This window comes from Phytophthora parasitica (assembly GCF_000247585.1).
Source record: "Phytophthora parasitica INRA-310 unplaced genomic scaffold supercont2.17, whole genome shotgun sequence".
NCBI classification, from domain to species: domain Eukaryota; phylum Oomycota; class Peronosporomycetes; order Peronosporales; family Peronosporaceae; genus Phytophthora; species Phytophthora nicotianae.
In genome coordinates, this window is record NW_008649003.1 from 736,902 (window position 1) to 756,664 (window position 19,763).

General features: G+C 49.7%; 10 protein-coding genes across 12 annotated transcripts; 5 read left to right on the forward strand and 5 right to left on the reverse strand.

Annotated features, from left to right (window-relative positions):
• Positions 1-473: 473 nt before the first annotated feature.
• On the reverse strand, positions 474-2,784 carry PPTG_09264 (hypothetical protein). The gene is made up of 4 exons (XM_008904156.1): positions 2,220-2,784; positions 1,923-2,141; positions 1,745-1,847; positions 474-1,675 (listed from the first exon to the last, which is right to left on the reverse strand). Exons 1-4 carry the CDS (start codon positions 2,687-2,689, stop codon positions 563-565), a joined length of 1,905 nt encoding a protein of 634 aa, XP_008902404.1. The 5' UTR covers positions 2,690-2,784; the 3' UTR covers positions 474-562.
• A 315-nt stretch (positions 2,785-3,099) lies between these two features.
• On the forward strand, positions 3,100-5,502 carry PPTG_09265 (hypothetical protein; the record flags this gene model as incomplete). The annotated part of the gene is made up of 2 exons (XM_008904157.1): positions 3,100-3,592; positions 3,665-5,502. The coding sequence occupies 2 exons, from the start codon at positions 3,100-3,102 to the stop codon at positions 5,473-5,475; spliced, it is 2,304 nt and encodes a 767-aa protein (XP_008902405.1). The 3' UTR covers positions 5,476-5,502.
• An 88-nt stretch (positions 5,503-5,590) lies between these two features.
• Positions 5,591-7,633, forward strand: PPTG_09266 (hypothetical protein; the record flags this gene model as incomplete). The annotated part of the gene is made up of 2 exons (XM_008904158.1): positions 5,591-5,988; positions 6,055-7,633. 2 exons carry the CDS (start codon positions 5,591-5,593, stop codon positions 7,631-7,633), a joined length of 1,977 nt encoding a protein of 658 aa, XP_008902406.1.
• Positions 7,470-9,205, reverse strand: PPTG_09267 (hypothetical protein). The gene is made up of 2 exons (XM_008904159.1): positions 8,902-9,205; positions 7,470-8,816 (listed from the first exon to the last, which is right to left on the reverse strand). Exons 1-2 carry the CDS (start codon positions 9,174-9,176, stop codon positions 7,652-7,654), a joined length of 1,440 nt encoding a protein of 479 aa, XP_008902407.1. The 5' UTR covers positions 9,177-9,205; the 3' UTR covers positions 7,470-7,651.
• Positions 9,206-9,597: 392 nt separating this feature from the next.
• Positions 9,598-10,470, forward strand: PPTG_09268 (hypothetical protein). The gene is made up of 2 exons (XM_008904160.1): positions 9,598-10,052; positions 10,119-10,470. Exons 1-2 carry the CDS (start codon positions 9,761-9,763, stop codon positions 10,343-10,345), a joined length of 519 nt encoding a protein of 172 aa, XP_008902408.1. The 5' UTR covers positions 9,598-9,760; the 3' UTR covers positions 10,346-10,470.
• PPTG_09269 lies at positions 10,095-11,325 on the reverse strand. 2 transcript variants are annotated; one of them, XM_008904162.1, is made up of 3 exons: positions 11,304-11,325; positions 10,649-11,176; positions 10,095-10,582 (listed from the first exon to the last, which is right to left on the reverse strand). In XM_008904162.1, the coding sequence occupies exons 2-3, from the start codon at positions 11,129-11,131 to the stop codon at positions 10,457-10,459; spliced, it is 609 nt and encodes a 202-aa protein (XP_008902410.1). In that variant the 5' UTR covers positions 11,132-11,176; positions 11,304-11,325; the 3' UTR covers positions 10,095-10,456. The 2 variants fall into 2 exon arrangements, with proteins under 2 accessions (XP_008902410.1, XP_008902409.1); XM_008904161.1 differs by having other exon boundaries at positions 10,649-11,325.
• Positions 11,326-11,362: 37 nt separating this feature from the next.
• On the reverse strand, positions 11,363-13,043 carry PPTG_09270 (hypothetical protein). Its single transcript, XM_008904163.1, has 3 exons — positions 12,873-13,043; positions 12,166-12,763; positions 11,363-12,104 (listed from the first exon to the last, which is right to left on the reverse strand). Exons 1-3 carry the CDS (start codon positions 12,990-12,992, stop codon positions 11,863-11,865), a joined length of 960 nt encoding a protein of 319 aa, XP_008902411.1. The 5' UTR covers positions 12,993-13,043; the 3' UTR covers positions 11,363-11,862.
• PPTG_09271 (hypothetical protein) lies at positions 11,418-12,259 on the forward strand. The gene is made up of 2 exons (XM_008904164.1): positions 11,418-11,543; positions 11,628-12,259. The coding sequence occupies exons 1-2, from the start codon at positions 11,435-11,437 to the stop codon at positions 11,726-11,728; spliced, it is 210 nt and encodes a 69-aa protein (XP_008902412.1). The 5' UTR covers positions 11,418-11,434; the 3' UTR covers positions 11,729-12,259.
• Positions 13,044-13,061: 18 nt separating the features above from the next.
• On the forward strand, positions 13,062-15,710 carry PPTG_09272. 2 transcript variants are annotated; one of them, XM_008904165.1, is made up of 4 exons: positions 13,062-13,209; positions 13,277-13,407; positions 13,923-13,975; positions 14,031-15,710. In XM_008904165.1, the coding sequence occupies exons 1-4, from the start codon at positions 13,135-13,137 to the stop codon at positions 14,681-14,683; spliced, it is 912 nt and encodes a 303-aa protein (XP_008902413.1). In that variant the 5' UTR covers positions 13,062-13,134; the 3' UTR covers positions 14,684-15,710. The 2 variants fall into 2 exon arrangements, with proteins under 2 accessions (XP_008902413.1, XP_008902414.1); XM_008904166.1 differs by having other exon boundaries at positions 13,277-13,975.
• On the reverse strand, positions 14,753-19,492 carry PPTG_22491 (hypothetical protein; the record flags this gene model as incomplete). Its single annotated transcript, XM_008904343.1, has 6 exons — positions 14,753-15,829; positions 15,899-16,148; positions 16,203-16,309; positions 16,369-16,434; positions 16,497-16,576; positions 16,636-19,492. 6 exons carry the CDS (start codon positions 19,490-19,492, stop codon positions 14,753-14,755), a joined length of 4,437 nt encoding a protein of 1,478 aa, XP_008902591.1.
• Positions 19,493-19,763: the final 271 nt, after the last annotated feature.

The following is a 19,763-nucleotide window of genomic DNA, read 5'->3' on the forward strand; positions in this document are numbered from 1 at the left end:
TTTTGAAATTAGTCAAACCAATAACTAACTAAAGAGTTTTCTGGCTGTTTGCATTGCACATTAATTACCAATCAGATCGCAACACAACTGTATGTAAAAGGTGAATGATAAGGTCATCGCCAGGAGGTTTGGCTGCTGGTAAAGCGTACACGTAACAAACCGTCGAAGACAGGAATATTCATGTTGAATAAACCATGATGCACAGCCTAGGAGTCGAGGTATTTGGCCAAGAGCACCCTGCGCATTTTTCATTGGTCATAGAGTATTTAATCGGATAACATCCGAATGATCCGATCGGCCCCCCAGAGCAACCGGGGTAAGGATGCTGGCAGCTTGCTGCCATACTAGTTGCACCCACTATAGTAAATCGGTAATCGATACTAGAAGTAAGAATCAGGCATGGTGCCTCTAAAAAGAAGTTTATGAAACCTTGTTTGGCACCTCGCTGAATGAGTTTAAAAAAAAAACAGGTACAAAGTCTTTAAATGGCTATAGAAATCGCTCCAATTATTTAATGGATTGGTAGAATACGAAAGATGGCTTCAAGTTGAGCCCACCGCGCCTAGATCTTCGACGAGCCGACGTAGATGACGTTGCGTGTGAGACAGAGGTCCACCATTTCCAACAGTGCAGTCTCCAAGTAGCGCTTGAACGTGGCTGCACTCGTCTCCGGACACACATGGTAGCATGTGATACTCACGTTAATACGATCCGGTTGCAATGCGTAGCACACACCGTATCCCTCATTGTACATGGCCGAGAACCCTCCCCAGATTGGACTCGCACCGGGGCCGCCACTGATGTTACTCGTGGAAATCAGAAACTTCTTGCTCGCCTCGAAAGCTCGATCGGTGAACAGCGAGGGCTTGGGCGTGATGCCAGACATCTCGGCCACGATCTGTAGACCCATGAGATGACGGTCAATACCGTCTCCAGTCAAGCAATCCTTCAGCGTCTCCTTGTGAGCCTCAATAGCAGTTTTCAACGCGTCCCACTTTGCTCCATCCGAAGCGTTCGACTCCATTGTCTTCACGAACGTTAGCGATTCCTTCGACAGCGACCGAATTGTCTCGGTACGACCGTGATAGAACATTCTCGTGTGTGCTGTCTCGTAAACTGCAGGAACTCGCGTGTGCATCTTGTAGTGTGCTAATTGAATAGCCATCTGCATGAAGAAGTCCGGTGTCAACTTGTATCGCTTGAGGAAGGCTGAGCCGTAGTGGTTGAACTGCATCGTGGCGATGTCGCTGTTGTGGATCAACTTCCCTACTGCTGCACTGGCACATTCAATAGCTGTGTATGCAGCATTGTCCAGTACCCAATCCAGCCGCTTCGGCTTGAGGTTAAGCGTGGGCTTCAAGTCAGCACGGTTCGCGAACTTGGCCTTGAAGTTCTCGTTCACGTACTTGATGCAGTAGTCGAATAGGCGAACCACCACCAGGGCATCAGCCCATGCGTGCTGGCCGTTCAAACCACCACGAGCGTTCTCGTGGATAATGAGCGTGAACGGCTTGTCATACCAGCGATTACGTCCATCTCCGAGCAAACAGTTGCGAGCGATCTCGTCGTAAGTCGACGCAGAGCTCTCGTCCAGCGCGACACAAAACAACGCCCGCTCGATCAAGTCGAATGACTGCTTGTTAATGTCGTCCAGAGACATAATGTGATCCCGAGCCTACAAAAAACGTAAAATTATCACACAATCAGCAAATTCTTATTGGTAAAGTCACAGTAGTTGCCGTACCTTGGCCCAGTTAGTGCGATTCTCCGATGTTAGGACACTGACGGGTGGATAGCGCTCCAAGTCGAATAGGCCCGTGGCTTCATCTCGCACGAGCTCAAATTGTCTACAATAAATAAAGTTCATAAAAAATAATTAGAATAATCCCAACACTTTTAAGTAAAAATACAACGAATCTTACCTCAGAATGTCCGCGAGTGGGACGTCCTCCCCATTGTCCCCAAACACTTGCACTGCCCACATGCAATTGTTTCTCAACACGAGAATGTGCTTGGCATCATGTGGATACGAGACCATCTCGTCGCACTCCTCTCCAGGAATAACGCACGTGTTGAACATACGTGAATACGTATACATACACAGCGGTCGACCCATCATCTTCTCCACCGGGTATTTCTCCCTGTAGGTAAGTCATGTATAGTTCCAATTAAACTCATACCTCCCAACTAGAATAAAAGTCACGTAACGGTTGACGTACTCGAGTAAGTTCTTACGGAACTTGAGGATGGCATGTGTGAAGATGGATGCAGCTTCACATTGGCTCATGTCCCTCGGTCCCCAGTTACCAGGTAGTACGCCGTACCAATTGATGTTGATGGCCGAAGGATAGCGCGGCTGAAGATACGCGAAGGTCTCCCACCACTCCTCGATCCAGTTACGCTCCGTGTCGGCGCGTTCCTGTAGAATAGCCTGTAGTTGAGGCCCCACGCCATGAAGGAAATCGTGGCATACAGCCTTGGTATGATCCAGCTCGCTGGGTGTCAGCAGCGCCTCGCAGCTCTTGATATACTTCTCTAGCGTTTGTTCCAGTGGGGGCAGCGGCAGCGACGGTAGCTCGTCCTGATACTGCATGGTACGCTCATGCTGCTGAGGCTTCGACATGGCTATACTCTGTTCACTAGAAGGTTGGTTACTGCAGACTGGAGACTTGGTGCTGCGAACTCCCATGCGCTAATTTGAGCAAAAGCCAAAATGCTGAACAGACAGCAAAGGTCTTAACGGGTCAAGGATGAGGTGACCCGTGTCAAAGTGACTGAATTTCGTAAGAAATTATGACCCACGGGTTGGATAAGTCTCACGTGCGCACCTGCAAATGGATCTGCCGTGCTTAGCAAAACACTTCAACTTCAACAAAATCTGTCGAGTCGAACATGGCTCACTTGCATGGATGAACATGTTGCTGTATCATGGGTAGTGCTCATAGGTCTAGGAAGTCCATGGTAATGTAGCATAGTGCTTCATATACACCCTCTTATGCCCTCGTCATTACGATATCGGGCTGTTCGGGCTGTAACGAACGCCTCTTCATCAGTACAGAGCAGTTATCCATCGCTCCTATTCAGTAACCAAGGTGACCCATGTCCGTCACCGCTGCAGACACGACTGTAAGTCTCGAGGGCGAGCTGCAATCTGCAGCGGATCCACCCGAGAACACGAAGCCGCAGCGTCGCCAATCAAAGGCGTTGTCTATCTCGTCGCTGTCAGACGAGAGTTCGAAAGACAGAAGCTCGAACGCTATCGCAACGGAAGCTTGTCACGATGTGGAGCGTGAACTTGCGGCCATTGAGACGCGATTGAGCGCATTCCGAGGGAGAAGGCAACGCAAGGACAGCGAATCCAACCCAAATGCAGTCGCTCCGCTTCAAACCAAGATACAAGACGGCGCTAGTCACGACAACGCTGATGAGATATCTCCAAAGTCTCCGTTGTCTGTATCTTCAAACTTGGATACTTCGTCGCCCACTTCTTCCAAACTGTCGAAGGCTCAACAAGAGGCAGAAGCTGTAGCGAAGCAGGTGGCATCGACGCTAATGAAATGTGATCAACTTTTGCAGCGTGCGAAATATTGTGGTAAGTTATGTCTTCAAAACTATTTTTTTATCACGTAAGCTTATAGCTACATCTTGTTTTTTTTTTTCGTAGATGCATCGCGAGTTTCATCCGTCAGCAGCACAGACGACCGAAGCCGAGTTGTTAGTAAGGCATTAAGCTCTTCACTATCCGATTCCATGGCAAGCAACACGTCGTCATCCTGGGAAGTAAAAAACACAATTGAGGACGAAGAAGTTTTATTGAGTCGCAAGGCTGCGACAGTCAAGCGGTTTGCTGCACGTTGCCAACGCGACATTGAGACGAGCACTACAAAGATTGAGCTACATCATCAGCAAACACAAGCTGCGTACTTGAAGGAGTTGCAACGTAAATATGACTCCAAGAAGCACATGACGCTCATGCAGCTTCGTGAAAAATACGAGAAAGAAACAAAAGCGCTCGTGAGAGCGAAGATGGAGGAATATGAGCTTGAGGAGGCTACAGCCGTGAAGAAAACTCGAAATGCACTCATTGAGGAGCGTCATCGAGCACTAAACGAGCTACATACCAGTCATAATGCTGCAATGGAGGAGAGTTTATCTCAATTGGAATCGCAGTTAATATCCGAGACGGAGCGAGAGAAACAAGAGCTTAGCACGCAGCTGCAAGAGGAATTATCACTTAGACTGAAACAGATGCAAGACGACAAGCGTTCGTCCTTTGAGCGCTGGGAAGTCGAGCAGCGACAAAAACTGGAGCAAGAACTGTACGACCACCGAGAAGCAGCTGTAGCTTCAGTTCTAAAGGCTCAAGAAGAGCGAACAGCAGAACTGAAACAAGAGATCCAAACATCTCACTATGAAAAAGAAGACACGGAGATCCAGAAACTTCATAAGGCTCTCGCGTTCGGCGCTCAAGCTCAGTTGCAACAGCTTCGCAAGTTGTTGGAGACAGAACACGAAGAGAAAATTGATGAGATGAAGGCAGAAGCTGCACTCGCGCTTGAAAAAGAGACGGACAAACTCAAACAAATGCTGACACGATCTCATCGTGAGCAACAGGAACGTTTACAACGGGATCTTGACAAGAAAAACCGTGTAGCCATTATGGATCTTCATGACACTATGCAAGCCACTCACCAAGAGAGTCTCCAAGCACTCAAAGACGACGCAGAACAACGTAGAATCAAGGCCCTTGACGCTCATCACCATGAATTTGAGCAGGAATGCCGTCAAGAACTTGAAACCTTAAAGCAAACCCTAGACCAGGAGATGGCTACAAAGTTACGTCAATTGGAAATGGATCATACCGAAGAGTGCGAGCTTAAACTGGAGCAATTAAGAGCACGAGCAGTCAACCAACATGCTCGAGAACTGGACGCCAAGCGATCGCGTATAATTCAGTGCAAGAACGTGCTTCTAGCAGAAGCTACAGCCTTCCTATCTTTCGACAGCAATTTCTCCGATGAGGATCGAAGCAAAGCCAACCCGGACGATAATTCCGCAGCAGCTCATCTGTTGGAATTGAAGAAACATTTGTCCAAGGAACTGACACAATATGTGGATGTGATGGTCGCTGAGTTTGACGAACTCGCCGAAGAGCAGAGAATTTTGGTAGCCAAGATTACAGAGTCGACACAGCTATACTTGTCGTATAAAAGACAGTGTGGGGTGCTTGAAGCGCAGTCACAGGAGCTTACAAGTGGCCTCGAAACTCTGCACGACCAACTCCAGAAGAAAGATGCGGTCTGCAAGAAACTGTACCAGGCCAATGAAGCACTGCTAAAACGACTTCAAACACCAGCACTAGAGGCAACTGTAGGAACTGACAAGAGCGACCTTGACTCACCTCGAGTGAAAAGGTCTCCATCATTGAACACAACGCGTCAATATGCTTCGAAATCGACACAAAAATGGAAATAGTGATGCTCCCTATTAGAGAATAGCGTAAAAATAACAAGGTGTTGTTGAAGTGGAAAACAAGAAAATAACTCGCTTTGCTGCTGATGTGCACGAGCACTTTCAATCTTTGCTAGCTATGGAGCAATGCTCCGCTCTGCCGTCGATCAATGGCAAGTTTTCGGATCCACCGACTACGGATATACTGGAAACTCGACCGACTTCAGGAGTTTTCACAGTACGTCGAGCGTTAGGGATGATACCAAAAAGTGCTGGCGCAACTTCGGTTGCTCGACGTACAAGACACAGCGAAGTGGCAATGATATCTAGTTGGCAACAACACGAAAGCCTATTGCAGCGACCATCCTCGAGTAACGTAACATCACGAAATGCTTCAACAGAGAGAAGAACCGAGCGCGATAAGCAGCCAGGCAACGCAATTCAAAACGATTCCACGGACGCATTCCAGCGACTGCGCAACGATAACGCCTTATTTCGTCAGGAGAACGATCTACTCCGTGCGAAGCTAGTGGAGAAGTACGAACCTCTGCAACATCGCTAGAGTTGGTTTGTTCTCTAACAGTTTTCGAATGATTTTTCCAGGATGCGAGGGCAAAGTAAAGTGGTTGCTGGTGGTCAGTATCGTGCTACATCGGCTTCGCCTGTAGCCAAAGTGCCGCCAACGCCAAATTCAGGGTGTTCAAAGTGTTCAATCGCACGAGCGAGGGCAATAAAGGCTCACCAAGAGAGCGAACAGGCTCATGCTGCTACTGCTGAGCTTCGGGAATATGTCGACAAAATCGAAGCGTCTCAGCACAAACTGTGGGAAGAACGAAGTTGTAATGTAAATGAAATTGCGAAGTTACGAGAGAAACTTGCAGAAAAAGCTGAGCACTGCATTCTCGTCGAGACAGAGTGCGCTAAACTGGATAAACAAGTGAAGCGACTGCAGTCAGAAATTGACAGTACCAAATTCACTCAACCGTTCGTCGAACAGGAGATTGTGGACAATGCAACGCAGTGTACATTACAACAGAGCTATGATGAGGAGAGTATGGCTGATCAACAGTGTGAGATAGAAATTTTAAAAGGAGAGGTACAACTACTGAAACAGCAACGCGATGAACGCGAACAAGATCTGGATAAAGTTTCCAAAACCTTAGAAGAGATTCAGATGGCGATGAAGTTGGAGAAGGAGCAACGCGATAGCGAAAAATCTGCGTGCAATGGAGAGATTTCCCAATACAAGCGACGAGTGTTGGAACTTGAGGAAATCAACAAGACGTTGCAAGTATCCGTTCAAGATATTCATCAAAGTCGTGAAAAAGAACTCCAGCTTATCCAGAGAGCAAATCAGGAGACCCGTGATCATGTGATAGCCAAGGAAGCCGAGATCCAACAACTTATCAAGCAGCACAAAACTGAAACGCTAGCGGTTGAACAGCGGAACCAGACGCTCATAAAAGCTCTCAAAGTTCGGATCGCGCAGAAAGTTGCCGATGTCGAAAGATTACACGCTTTGCTTGCCCATCACTCCACTGTAAAGAAAGAGAACGAAGCGATGAAGACGCGTATCCTAGACCTAGAAGAGCGAATTCAATATCTGATCTCCAGTAACGACCTTCAGCAGCAACAAACAGTGGATCTTGCTCAGATCGAACGCGATAAATTGTTAAGTGAAGGTGCAGCAGAACAACATCGACTATCGGAGGCTTTGAATACTCTTCAACAAGAAAATCGATCTTTAAAGACGAGAATATCGGAAGTGGAAGCCGAACTAGCGGATCGAGACGAGTTGATGCAAAGCCAAAAGCGTTCGCATGAGCGTGCATTGGAATGTTTAGTTGAATCGTCTCTGCGGTTATGTGTCGTGGCGCCCACAGTCAACGTGCAGCTGAACACCAACGGGGCAAATAAATTGAATGTGTCGAAAGATTCAAGCGAGTTAGCGTCGATCATGTGCAGATCGACGCCTCAACAAGACCGTATCAAATGCGTGATCGAGAACGACGTCTTACCTCAATTTACGAGCGTATTTTTGCAAGAAGATGACAATGCGAGTCCTCAAGCAGATGTACCCATGACGCGTTGGTTGCAAGAATTACTTCAAGACATGCAAGCACGAATAGCTACTCAATTGGAGAATATCTATTCGACTACCTCGGGAAGTAGCAACGAGTAATATCCCTTACATCTAGGGTTACTTGGCGATTGCAAGATGTGCCACTAACTCACGACGGAATGTAGTTACGAAGATGGCTACATAGTTTGTCCACGCCCTATCTTGGCTCAATTTCGTGTCGGAGAATGCAGCCATCTTCTGTACTGGCTTTAGCAGTGCCTCACACTTGAGCACTGCTGGGTCCCGAAGACTCTTGGCTACAAGTGTCTCGAGAACACTTGGCTTCATTTCTTGCTCGGCCACTGTGCCTTGACGACACATGAGCATTCCGATATCGTACGCGGTCATGTGGCGATCGAGAGCGCAGAACTTGAGTAGAGTTGTGCATACGAATAACGTGAGTATAGCCTCGCGTTCGAGCGGGTAGTTCGCCGGTAGATTATCTTCCAGCAGCTTCAGGTCGTGGTGTGCATCCAACGCTGCGATATACTCGCGAGCAGCGAGAGAAAATGGCTGCTTAGATTGCGGCCAAAGTAGCCACATGAAGCTGGTCTCCGATAGCGCCGAGATGCGCGGTAGGCAGGCTCCGTGGTCGATTGGAACGAGCGAGACCTTCTTCCCTGCCAGTGACTTGGTCACCACCGACGTGGACGTTTGTGTGATCGTTTGAGCGGGTTCCACTACCAACAAGTTACCTCCGTGACGATCTTGGTTGGCTAGACGAATGTCCAGGATGGCAATGGCTTGCACCTCGGCTACGCTGAATAACCCCGATCCAACATCGTCTGCAGTGTCTCGGTGCGCAACGTAAGCTTGTAAAGCACCAATCTTGCCGTGGGGAGTCTCTGACGCTTTGAAGTGGAAGTCGGGGTGGTAAATTGAAGCTAGCAACGTCACTGGAACTCTAGCGAAGTGCTGGTGATCCAGTAGATACGCTACAACCTCTCGCACAGCGGAATCTCCAGCTGAGATCCCCTCGCGCATGCTGAATACACTAGAAGCCTCTGGTTTGTTGTATTGTTTCGGATTGTTTGGTGCATACGCTTCTTCATCGGCAGGATTGAACACTCCCGTCAGACGACGATTCTTCGTTCGCAAGTAGTAGACCCCGCCTGTGCAGTCGTCGATGGGAATGGGAGCGACTCGAGCTTGCAATCCAGTCTGCACGTGGGTGGCTAGCAACGCCATCTCCTTGGCGTAGAAGCTGCTGCCCGTGCAGGTAGCTGGCTTGAGGACTTCGAGGCTGTTTCGAGTGGATGAAGACGGTAACATCGTAAATGATGAGAGACGATGGACATGTTAGAGCATGTAGACAGCAAACATCTTACGCTGGCTGCTTGTTTCCAGCACTGTTGTCAGCAGTAAGTTGCAGAGACTTGGATTCATTGAAAGGTGTGGACGTCGGAGGTTGTGATCCCGTCTTGATTGTTGGCTTAGTTAGAACATTACCATTGACGGCCGAAGACCTGATACTAAGAGACTGCATGATGTTGGCAACGACCTCTGCCGATGCCGAGAGCCTGTGCTTTGAGGTTCGGCTCGAGACCGAAAGTGTGGGTTGTTTCAGCATCTCGGACGAAGAGGAGTTTGCGGCAGCGACCATCGTCGGCGTACCCCTCCTGCTGAAGAAGTGGAAATGCTACGTCTCTTCGGTCGAGGTGGCGGGGTACCTGCACGCCGGCAACAGCAGCTTTGGATTTCCTGATACCGAGGTTGTAGGCTAAATACATCTTTACGTGAGGACTCGGTCCTACCCCCCTACCCCACACCTGCTCGTAGCAACAGAATCCATTCATACTACAGTTCGTATCAAACCAGGGCGCGAGGAGAGGAATAAGGTCGTTCCGAGACATTTCATTAAAGGTGAGTGCGCTTTCGTCTACACGCAGAGTTGCCTTATTACCGTTCGCCTTGGTTTGAGGGAAGGAAGAGCACGTTGTGTTGCTTGCGAGTTGAGCTGCTCAATTTTTCCCAACCACTTCAACTTCAACTTTCATAAACCCATCGAATAGCCTAACTGATCTTGTAACCTTTAAATCGAATGAAAATGAGGCATCTAATCGGTCGGGTTTGGATGCGTAGCCAAATCCCGTCGCGCCGATCATTTGGTGACCAGCGCCTTCTTGCAGCAGCTCGTGCATCAGCTCAAATCCACATTTGACTCAGTCGCCCCTCAGCTCCATCACCATGAACTCCCTGATCCGTATGACCAAGTCGCGCTCCCTGGCGTCGGCTGTGCGCAATGTGCACATTGAGCGCAAGATCGAGGAGTTGGGCTACACGCTGCCGGCTGTGGCCGAGCCCAAGGGCAACTACCGCACGTCGGTGCGCTCTGGCAACACCATCTACATGGCCGGCCACCTGCCGCAGCCCGCTGGTGGTGACCTTATCCTGGGCAAGGTCGGCAAGGACCTGACGCCCGAGCAGGGCTACGAGGCCGCCCACTACGTGGCACTCAGCCTCATGGCTACCCTCAAGCGTACGTTGTTGCCGTCAAATTTAAAGGTGATACGAAGAGCTGACTTTTTTTCTATTGATTATACAGAGGAGGTGGGCGACCTTGACAAGATCAAGCGTGTGGTGAAGCTCGTGGGCTTCGTCAACTGCGTCGACGGCTTCACGCAGCAGCCGGCCGTCATCAACGGCGCCTCGGACACCATCGGCAAGGTGTTCGGAGACAAGGGCATCCACGCCCGCTCGGCTGTCGGCACCAACGCTCTTCCCCTTAACGTGGCTGTCGAAGTCGAGGCCATCGTCGAGATTGAGGACTAAGCTCTGCGTATTAGCGTAGCCTCTTCAAGTGATTAACTGGCTTACTATCCACGTTGGTCCTTGTACCCCTCACGGTGAGGCTCACCCTTATGTAAACGGGAATGAAAAGGTTTATTGTACTCGAACTGGTTCAGTTTGTTCGTGGAATTCAACGGGCTCGATCCCCGTGGACTTCCAGTACGACGGCCCATAGTTGACGAAGATCTGGTCGCCCTGCTTGATATCCTGGAGCACAAACTGCAGCATTACAAATGTCAGTAGATCCCCCCTCCCTCAAACTGCACTACATGTATCAACACGTACGCAGAAAATCCGTAGGATGCCGTTGTGCACCATTGGCACGAAGCGAGCGTTGGGTGTGGCGCTGTGGTTAATGCAACGAATGATGTTGCCGTACTCGCTTGCACTAACGTAGAGATCGCCTCCTTCGTACACGGAAGGGTACGAGATGCCGTACGGATCGAACTCGTTCATCTCGCTGACGCCGACCTTAATTACTCCAGTATACTCGCCCAGGAACTCGTTGCAGGCCAGATTTTCGGCTGCAAACAAGCCGAGCGGCTTCTCCTCGACATGACTCAGCAGCGAGACGTGCCCGATTGCCACTTTCGGCGACACCTCGACGGTGCTTTGGCCAAGCGATGCGAACTGATCAAATTCGTTCGCCAAGGCCGAGAAGCCCCAAAATCCATAGTTACGCAGCAGATGTGTGCGCTGGAAGAGGAGCTTGCTCGTGTACGTGCACTTCATGAGCTCCTGTACTTCGTCCGCGTCGAGCATCTGCATCTCGCCGTTCTGGCTGTGATACCGGAACTTGTGCTGCGTGTCCCCCTGTGAGTTTTCGCAGGTATCACCGTCATGAATGAATGCCGCCTTCTTTAGTTTCTCATCGTAATGGTAGCATTCGTCCCGGTCCAGGCAACGGAAGCCCACGCATCTCGTCTCGCTCATCACTTACCGCAGTCTCCACTCGTTTGTTGCCTTTCGGTGAAATGGCTACATAGCTTTGAGTTAACAGCTCGAAGTCGGTACACTGTACCAATCACAATTTGTACATCATTTATACACAACAAACTTAGGGGATCAACTATGGCGCCGCAAGCGACGGTGGCGCTCACGCCGATCCTGAAGAAGCTGGTGCCTCTCTGCTTCGTGACGGGCGCAGCTATGGAGTTGTTCATGGTCAAGACCGGCTTCTGTACGTGCACCTGTCAGATCTTATTGTAGACTGGGAAATACACTGGAATAAAAGACTAAATCGCTGCCGACTTCTGCTCCGCAGACGATATTGTGACGGTGACCGAGGCGGAGCGTCGCCAACAGCGCGACGAAGAGCGCCGAGAGTACATGGAGACCAGATCTAGAGCCGCTCGAGACGAGTGAGCGCGGCAGAGACTTATAGACGTCACTGTTTCCTGTTTTGTTTGCCCTGTCGGGCTTCTGCTACCAGTCGCAGCAACACTGCTCTGTTCTCACTGCTTTCCTCCTCTCTGTGTTAACATCGACCTCAGCTCCAACTACGCTTTGGGCGCGACGCGTTGAAGTACCAGCTCCAGCTTGGGCACGCGGTAGCCGCCGCGGTCCTTGGGGCGGTTCAGCGCATATCGCGTCGAGATTTTGGTCGTGATGGCGTTGTTCTGGATGCGCAGGATCTCGGCCGCCTGCACAGCCGTCGTGATCGCCGCCTCAGACGCTTGCAGTCGAACAGTCTCTTGCTTCTGTACCATGAACTTGGAGTTGATGATGTTGGCGTAGAATACTGCGGACATCAACACAGTTAGCTCTAGTTCTTTCAATACATACAGAGCTAGACGCCGTACCTGCTGGCTTCCGCGTCGAGACTGTGACTAAATCGTCTGTGTATCGTGCGAGACGTGGTCCTGCGAATATCTTGTCGAGCGGCTGGAGCTCGAGATCCTTAATGAGCTGGTCGAACGTCTCCTTAGCTTCTGACCACTCGGTGACCTGAGTCACGCCACTTCGAGACTTCTCGACAGGCTTCGTCCACGGCACCGAACCGACGATGACCACGTGTCCAACGTGCTCGGCTGCCTCTGTAAGCATCGCAGCATCGGAGCCTACTGCAACCTTGACCTTCAGGTCGTCATACAACTCCTTCTTCCGTGCTACCAGGTGCTCGGGACTGTCCTCGTCCACGAACACGAGCTTGTCGAAGACACCAGACAAATGGTGATCTAGCCACTCACGTGTCTGCTTCTCCACGAACCGCGGACGATCCGTAATAGCCAGCAGCGAGAAATACTTGCGTAGTGGCTTGAGCACCTCATTGGCGCCTGCTACTGCTGCCAACTCCGTCTCGAACTTTTTGGACTCAAAGAACTGGTGTGTCTTGCTCTCGGCGTCGCCTCCACCCCAAACGGTCGCCCAGCTCGCCGACGCGACATTCTCCGCGTCAATCTAACAGTAAACGAAGTGTCTATTAGCCTATATTATTGTATTGAATCCTGCAGCGTCTTCTGCTGTCGAAAGATCGAAAGATCGCTGAGCTTGCTGCAGTCTGACTCACCTTCGCGCCGTGCTCGGCTTCATGCCATGCAGCTGCACACTCTAGCAGCTTAGTAAGTGTGTGATCCAAGTCCACCGCGAGCGTCACACGCTCGCCTCCTGCTCGTCCGTAGTGCGACATTACTTGGTTGCCTCGCCCGCCGACGTCTGGATACAGAACAGACACACTTTGAAGTTGCTTTGTTTTTCTTAAGGTTTGCACCACACTATTTAGTGTTCGTTACACCAATCTATTCTCGACTGATCTTATCGCTCCCGATACGATGGCGATGCTGAACGTGAGCGCGCTGATCACGGGCTACGACACGGTGGGGGACCACACCGAGTTCATCGTGGAGGTACGTGGTCGCGTCTGCTGCTTGTTCTTCTTCTCTCTCTGCGCTAACAGGCCGTGTCGCCGCGCAGATCTCGTGCAACGGTGGCTTATGGAGAATTTCGCGGCGCTTTAGCGACTTCGACCAGCTACATTCGCGCCTGGTACGGCGCTTCGGAGACCTCATCGAGGTGTCGCTGCCAGAAAAGCAGTGGTTTGGTCGGTATGTGCTTATTTATGTGGGTTCGAGCGACGTGAAATTCAATGATGAGAAGAAGACTCTACGAGTCTGTTGAACAGCAGCACGTCACGGAATGAAAAGAATGGGGAGAAGACTTGGATTGGATGGAGACTCTTTGCTGCTGTCTGCTTTGTATTGAACTCCCTTGTCAACTGTCGACGCGTTGTGTGGCTCGTGGGGTCTCTAATGTTGAAAAGGAAGCGAGGAGACTTGGTACAAGTCGAGGACTGTAAAAATCACTTGATCTTATCTGATTAAGAGATGGACCCGAGCTTCAAGTGTGGACAGTTGATGAGGTTGCAGTTCCAGAGTTGACGATGCAGACTGAGATCTTTACCTAGCTCTAGAGATATTTTCTCTCTTCCTTTCGTTCTTCTCCCCCGTGCTGCTGGGTTTTCAACGCGTTGGTTGCTCTGAGAATGCCACAACGCGCAGAAGAATTAACCCGGAAGCTCTTAGTCTCATATACTGACACATTTGTGTTTAATGTGGTTCAGATTCGACCCCAACTTCCTAATCAAGCGGCAGGCGAGTCTACAGGAGTACCTCGGTGTGTAAAACAGTGCTTAAGTTGTATGTAACAGGGTATACTTACAGAATTGCAGATGGACTTCTGCAGGTGCCCGGTATATTGGACGATGCGTCGTTGCAGCATTTTCTGGAGCTGGAGAAGCATCTGGATCTGCACAGTGAGTTGGGCTTGGGTGGTACGGGCAGCAATGGCCGATCCAGCGGTATGTGGTCCGGTAAAGGTGTGTTGAGTGAGAACGACCGACTCAGTGGAATCGTGGAGAGTGCGGCGCAAGCTTTCATCGACATCAGTGAAGTACCCGAACCGCTGGAAGCGGAGCAAGCTGTGCAACGCAAGAACGAGATCGTGACGGCATCGCAGAGTCTGCTGAACGAGCGGAAGTTGGGAGAACAGTTCACAGCGCAACTCACGACGCTGCGTCTTCCGCGCGTTCAGGCGCAGACATCGAACGAGGAATTACTGTCGCGACTTGACGGGGACAATGAGGATGGCATGACGTACGAGCAAGAACAGGAATTTCTCAATGGGATCCTGGAAACCTTGGAGGCTTCGCTTCACTTGGAGATCACACCGCCCTCGGTCGACTTATTAGCTGTCATGACTGTATCGACAACGATGGAGACGCCTGCTATCGGATCGAACGGCTCTGTGCCGAATGGAAATGGTGCACTTGAAGCTGGATCACTGGACGACAGAAGCAGCATTGGCAACGGCTCCTTCAGTTGAACTTTATAGTCAACCATCTCTTCATCAACGAGTCTAACTGGGTCGTTTTTACTAATGTAATGAACGGACTTACTCTCTTGGTGACTGTGTAGGCTGGGTAAGGCTCTCCCGTTCTTCTTGTGCTCGGCTAGGAGACAAGACTTGACTGTAGTCGCGAAGTTTCTTGTCCAACTGCCCCTGCAATTCTTGATGCTGAGATCGACGCGTCACCAACTCCGCAGCGTCCTGAATGGTGCTGCTGTGACTAGTTTCGTTTATTGCAGGTAAGACTGGAGTGCGTGGGAGATTGACGTTGTCAGCCACGTCGTCATACGGGAGCAAGAGTTCGTCGTCACTATATCCTGCGTCTTCACTCTGCAAACTATACTCGAGCTGCTCGTTGCGCACCACTTGCAACTGTGACGTGTTTTGAATCAGTTGCCTCCCAATGAGTTGCATCATCTGGTCAAGTTCTGCCAGTTTGCGTCCGACAACGTGTTGGTGCTGCTTCAACTTGCGCTGTTCTCGATCTTTAGCAAGTTCCAATGCCTTTAAAGCGTTGGCAATCGTCAGTTGGATTTCCTCTGTGAAATGATGACGCAGTTTCTCGAGCTCTTGATTCTCTCGATCAAGTACACGACGATCAAGGTTCTCGACCGCAGCATTGATGTCGTCTAGCGTTTGTTGGTCTCGCTTACTTAAACTTGTCGCGATCTCTTCTTGCTGCACTCGAATCCTCTCCAAAACTGCTTCCTGGGTGCGAAACTGGTAGTCGATTTGGCCGTGAGCCTCACTGCATTGGAGAGCAATCTCTTCTCGATCCGCAACAAGCGTCTCACGAACCTTCTTGTCAATCTCCACTTGGAAATCGTCCATTCTTCTCTGCTGGGCTTCAAGAGCGTCACAACAGAGCTTAATCTGAATACCTAGTGATCCCATAGCCTCTCCTTGCTTCTGAATCTCGTGATCGAACAGCGTTTGCACATTTTCAAGCGTGCTCTCTTGTATCTTCCCAGCCCAATTCTCCATCTCTGAATGGAAATGCGTTTCTTGTGCAGTTCTAAAGTCCGAGATGGAGAGTGATAACTCATTTTCTAGTTCTTGTCGCTGTTGAAGGAGTCGCTCCTGCATTTTGAGCACTTCTTGATCAAAAGCTTCTTTCTTGCACTAACCACAAGAAAGATATCTCAATGAATAAGCCAAGTATCCAGCAAAAATGTAAAAAAAAAAACTTACGCGCTTGCGTATCGATTCTTCCAGTGCTCTTCCTTGTGCTAGCATCTCCTCTGCATCTGCCTTCTGCTCGATCGCCGTCACGAAATGCCCCATTTCTTCTTCTATTAGATCCAGACGGCGCTCTATCTTCGCTATTCGAGCTTTGTTATCAACTGCACCAGTGTGGTTTTCTGCGAGCTGGTTCTGAATCTGGCATTCCAAGTGCTGCAAACGCGCCTCGATCTGCTGATTTGTCGTTTCCTCCTGCTCACTAGTTTGCATAGTCAGTCTTCAAAAACTGAAAGGAATGTTAACCCTCACGTACAGTCGAAGTTGCTCGCTCATGGCGTTTAATGTCTTTGCGATAGCTTCCAAGTGCTGATGCTGGCGTAGTGAATCATCCTTTTGAATAGCAACAGCGTTTTCTAGCTCCTGCAACCATATAGGCGTTAGTGAGCTAACCGTACTTGATGTTTTAGGTCACGTTTTACCTTCACACGAGAATCCACACCAGCGAAAACCTTCCACAACTTCCTGAACCCGAAGCGCAAAACCTCCTACTCCATAGCCAAAAGTCTGTCAGAATACTACACGACAGTATTGTACCATCGCTTCGGACCTGAATGTTTTCCCAAGCTCCATCTCCACGCTCCAGCTCGCTCAGCTCCGATGGTGTAGCCATGTGTCCCTTAACACGTACTAGTAAATTACAAGATACAATTTCAACTAACATGGTCATTTATTACTGCGAGGTTCACATTGCTTGCTCCACCATGGGTAAAACGATTCCCAAGATACAAACCCCGTCTTCCACGGGTCTAAGCTGCGTGCCACAACTTGTATCCGTTTAGGGGGCATAGTGATTCCCAGTTGATGCGCTACACTGGCAAAAGCAGTGTACGTGACCTTGGCATCTCGCTTGGTTTTGTTGCGCTTAATATTCGCAGCTCCTCCTGCGGCCTTGGCAAATTCACGCCAAGCTGCATCTTGCCTCATCTCATGAGTCAATTGCTGCAGCACTGCGAACGTGAGTTTGTGACTCACTCGATTCACACAGTAGCGTTCGTGCAGTTTGAATCTCTGCTCCTTTTCCAAGGCCAAATATTGCGCCATAATGACTGCAGGCGGCACAATCTCCTCTTCAGGTACAGGACCTGGTACAGACGGGATGGCGATTTCTTGTGCGACCGCATGCGCTGCGTTGGTCATGACGAGAGTTTGGCAGGCATTTTCCACGTCCAATACTAGGGGATCACTTCTGTTTAATTCAGCGGCTGGAGCCGCGCTAGGGCCAACATTACGGCTGGGACCAGCACTTGCTGGTCGAACTCGTCGAAAACTGGCAGATTTACTAGGACTTTTAGTCCCCGAGTAAAAATCCGCCCGTGTAGTTTGCGGTCTACGTGCTGCGAAGGCTTTCGATGCAGCACAGCCATACACGTTGGCCCGTTCACGAATGGTCTGGGGGTCAGTAGCTGTTCGAGCAGATTGAGGTCGTCTTGGACAGGAATATTGTCGCTCTGTAGTAGGAGCTCGAGGAGGAGATACTTCAGACCTGCGTAAGTTCTGACTCATTGTATGTTGGTTTTGCTCTAGTCTTCGCGCAGCGTCGTCCTCCTCCTTTTGCCGCATGAATTCTACCTGTCGGGCTACTAAATCTTCGTGTTGCATCTGTTTCCACCATTGAACCCGCTCATGGCGCTCCTGTCTCGCTTCAAGATGAACCTTCCAGCGATATTCCTTGCGTTGTATTCGCTCCTGAACTTTCACTAATTTGTCACGTTTTGAACGTGCTAGCTCCTGTATGCGCTGAATGGCGAGTTTCTCGTTCTTCTTCCGGTTTTCTGCTGCTCTTTCATGTGCTTGGTTTCGAGCTTCTCGCTTGGTTTCAATACGCTGCCGTGTAGCTTCATCAAGTTCGATTGATGACCGCTGGAACTTGCGAAACAACTTGCGATTCTCCTTCAGTTCACGTCTCTCTGCTTCGCTTAACTGACGTTGCTGTATACTTTGCGATCGACTTGGTGAAGCAGGAAACTCTGCGCTTTCTTCTCTGACTTCAGGTGGTCGATTGGCGATAAATGGAAGTTGCTGGCGTAACTGGTTCAGGTCGCGGAGGCTATGGAATATACGGGGATTGTGCATTAAGGTGGCTAGAGCGTTCTTCCGAGCTACCAGCAGTGCTGGATTTGCAGCGTCACCGACGGAGTGGTGTCTTCGGTCAGACTGGTGGAAAATTTGTGGGTCTTCTTCGGGTTTTGCGTCTGCACTTTGTCGCCATTTGCTTAGAAATACACTCCAACTGATCGGGTTGATCTCTGTTAACTCGAGCGGGAACAAATACTCCCAAGGACATTCGAACGCTTTTGTCGAGTTTACCGGGGCATTGTTATTAGCTTTTCGATGAGAGAGGTTAAGTCGGTTCACACATCCAGGGGCCATGGCTCGAATGTTTGCTTTGAGCTCATGAGGAAGGTCTGGATGGTTCAGAAGTGCCCCGACAAGAGTCGATTCCCACACATAATAGTTTGCTTGGTCCTTTGTTTGCCCTTCACCACCAAAAGTTAATTTCTGAAAGGTATCACAAACAATTCTGTATGATTCTGCACCAAAGCGCTTGAGCATTTCATCAGTGTTCATATCCGTACAACACCAACTGAGAATCTCATTCCAAGTTATCATTCGTTTCGGGAATGCGTCCAGCCATTCCAGGAAACTGGTTTGTCGTTGATCCGCAATATCTGCTTCCTCTTCACTATTAAATGAGCTGTATATCCCTTCTAGAACAGTTTTCAATATTGCAGCGTTGGCTTCTGTTGCTCGGAAAGCGACTTGTTCGAATGCTGTATGTACTCGCTGAAGACGCGAAAGCTCAGATCTTGTTTGAATCGAGGCTAGTATATCATGCAAGAAATAGTCGTCCTGTTCTGGGAACTGCATTTGTCTCGGAACGAGATAAAACCCCAAGACGTTCTCGTTTGGATCAGGAACGCCATCCATATCGACACTCTCGGATGAATCGTTCACTAGAGCTTGAGACCAACATAGAGGTAGAAATTCGTGACAGCCTTCAGCGTAGTAGCGTCCTATTCGACTGTAAATGGACGCGTAGTTGTCTTTGATCAGATTCGAGACGAATTCGATTAAACCTTTTGAGGTTGTGAACACTCCACGTTTTTCACATTGTGCTTCATACCGATCCCGTAACAACTGAGGGATTGAGAAAACGTGCACCCATCCAATAGTGATGCCAACATGCTCTTCGTCTCGAACATCCTGACTCCGTATGATCATTTGTTGGTTCGTGAGGTTCTCGTATGCCATGAGGCACAACACACGTGCAGCCGCTATGCGTAATGTTTTATCGGTTGAATGTAAGTCGTCGAATAGAACAGTCAATAAAGAAGATGTGACTCCATTGCGAGGACCCCCAAACAACTGCCCCACTTGCTTCTGCATGTCCTTGGACTCGCTGCATTTCTCAGATAGTGTCGAATACGTTTGAAGTCGCAATCGTACAGCATCGCTTTTCAGATCTTTGTGGACTTGGTCCTGCCACGTCAAAGCAGTCGATTCATCCGAGTCACAGCTCAAACGAGGCCTTTGTTCCTCCATGGACCGAATGGATTGTGACGCAACGTTGAAATGCACAGCAGACCAAACAAACGAAAATAGCTATGACGGTGAGAATTATGAGCTTTCATTGCATCCGAATTAGAAAGTGCTAAGACGGGAGCACAAGGGAAACTGAGTGTTTCGTCTCACTGATGAGCATGCTTCTTTAAGAAGAAAGCTTCTTGGCTACCTCAGCGAACGACTTGCCCTGCGTGGTGGCAACCGTCAGTTCGAGCTTCGATGGCTGGCGAGAGCCATCGCCACCGGCCAG